A 1842-nucleotide genomic window follows, 5' to 3' on the forward strand; every position below is an offset into this window, starting at 1 on the left:
CTTGAAGAGGCTGGACTCTTCAGCCAGGTTTGAGGACAAGTTTCCAGGTTTTGTGAAACACTAAAAAGGGTTTGAGATCCCCACTACTGCCCTAAGGGTTATGAGCCAGGCCTCCTCAGCTCCATCTCCTCTCCTGCACAAAGAGGCTAAATCACTTGCTCTCCATTAAGGAGTCAATTGGAGTCTCTTGAAGGTCAAGCTAGAATAAGTCCCTTCCAAGGACTTGCCCAGGAGAGAGAACTATGATGCTTCAATCCATCTGCCAGTCTAGAGGGCTCCATAGGGAGAGTCAGCTCCCCACACCCAGCCCCTCCCAGGGGGTCACTTCTAGGTAAGTGCGTATGAGGGGGGGCCTCTTCAAAAATCTACAAATACATAAAATGTTTAAGACCACCAACAGAGAAGAAAGCACACCCCCAATTTTATTCCCTTTGTTCAACAGTCTGAGGGGGAAGGGGCACAGAAGTCAGGGTTGCCCCTCAGAACCATCAAGTAGGGGTCTTCAAGGGTTTTTCGTTAATCAGTCTGGGTGAGAGACCCCCGGCTCCTTCCTCATGGTCCTGGCTTGTCACAATTAATGGGGGAAAAGTTTTCCAAAAGGGGATTCCAGACTTCTCACCGTTTATCAGGGCATCTTCCCCAAAACTTCTTAGCAGAAAGTCTGCTCTTCTCAGAGTTAAATACAGGAGAGGGGAGTCTCCGTGGGGAGCCAGGGGTGGGTATGTTCTCAGGGGTCAAGAGAAGGGTGTCTCAGACTCTCCGTCCAGGAGGGGGCATCCCGGCTCCCCATGCCTCCGGGGAAGTAGCTCTCGGCTTGACACTCCGGCTTGCTGGCGGCCCAGGCCGTCCCAAGCACTCACGGGGGTGGGGGAAGACCTGTTACCAAACATCAGGAAAGGCTGGGCATCTCTCGCCGTCCATCATAGGGTCTCTAGGCCCCCGTGTCACCCAGAGAGCTCTCTGATCCCCTCGACCCATCAAGCTAGTCTTTTAAGGCCTCGCACCTTCCATCGGGCGGGTTCCTCGGTCTCCCCACGCAGTCAGGCGGGGTCCCTGGTTCCCCTGCGCCACGAAGTGAGCTCTTCTTATCTGCCTGTCACCGTCCGTCGGGCCGCGTCTTGTGTTCCCCCGTTCTGTCGTGAGGGCCCCTTGGCCCGTTACTGTTCTCAGACAGGATCCCCGGGGCTCCAGCGCCGCCAACCACCTCGGCCGGGCCCCGCAGGCGGACGAAGGCGCCCATGGCCTTGGCGTGGCCGGAGCGCAGCAGCTGGAGCTGGCGCTGCCCGCGGCGGTACAGGTACTCGATGCGCAGCACGTCGGAGCGGGGCAGGCAGGCGTGCTTGCGGAACTCCGCCCGCACCCGCGCCTCGGCGCCCGGCTTCCCGCGCCCGGCGCGCAGCAGCTCGCGGAACAGGCTCAGCACCTGCCTCTGCAGCCGGCTGTGCCGGCTCATGGCAGCGGCCGGGCCGCGGGCGCCGCGGCTCCCGCCGGAACAGCCAAAGCGCCAAGCGGCCGCCACTTCCGCCGGGCGCTTCCCAAACCCTCCGGCTCCCGCCTCCCGCCTCCAGCTATCCGGCGCCGCCACGCCCGATTGGCTGTCGCTGCTGTTACGTCACGACGCCTTGGCAGGAGGGGGCGGAGCCGCTGGGTCCCTCCGAGGCCCCGACAGGGAATCTGTGCCCTTGAGGGGACAGCACCTCCTGGGAGTCTGGTACCTGCGTCCCGGGGAAGGGAGGGATCAGGTGCTCGACTTTGAGGTCTTGGATCAGAGGGGACAGGGGATCCTGACCTAACTGTTGGTGGAAGAGGGAGCTAAGGGTTCTGACCTTTGGGTCCCCAAGG

The 1842-nt window shown here is 61.0% G+C and overlaps 1 protein-coding gene across 1 annotated transcript; it reads right to left on the reverse strand.

Moving 5' to 3' along the window:
* Nucleotides 1–399: 399 nt before the first annotated feature.
* On the reverse strand, nucleotides 400–1497 carry SDHAF1 (succinate dehydrogenase complex assembly factor 1). Its single transcript, XM_045532266.1, has one exon. The coding sequence runs from the start codon at nucleotides 1451–1453 to the stop codon at nucleotides 1097–1099; it is 357 nt and encodes a 118-aa protein (XP_045388222.1). The 5' UTR covers nucleotides 1454–1497; the 3' UTR covers nucleotides 400–1096.
* Nucleotides 1498–1842: the final 345 nt, after the last annotated feature.

This window comes from Lemur catta, chromosome 19 (genome assembly GCF_020740605.2).
Source record: "Lemur catta isolate mLemCat1 chromosome 19, mLemCat1.pri, whole genome shotgun sequence".
Classification (NCBI taxonomy): domain Eukaryota; kingdom Metazoa; phylum Chordata; class Mammalia; order Primates; family Lemuridae; genus Lemur; species Lemur catta.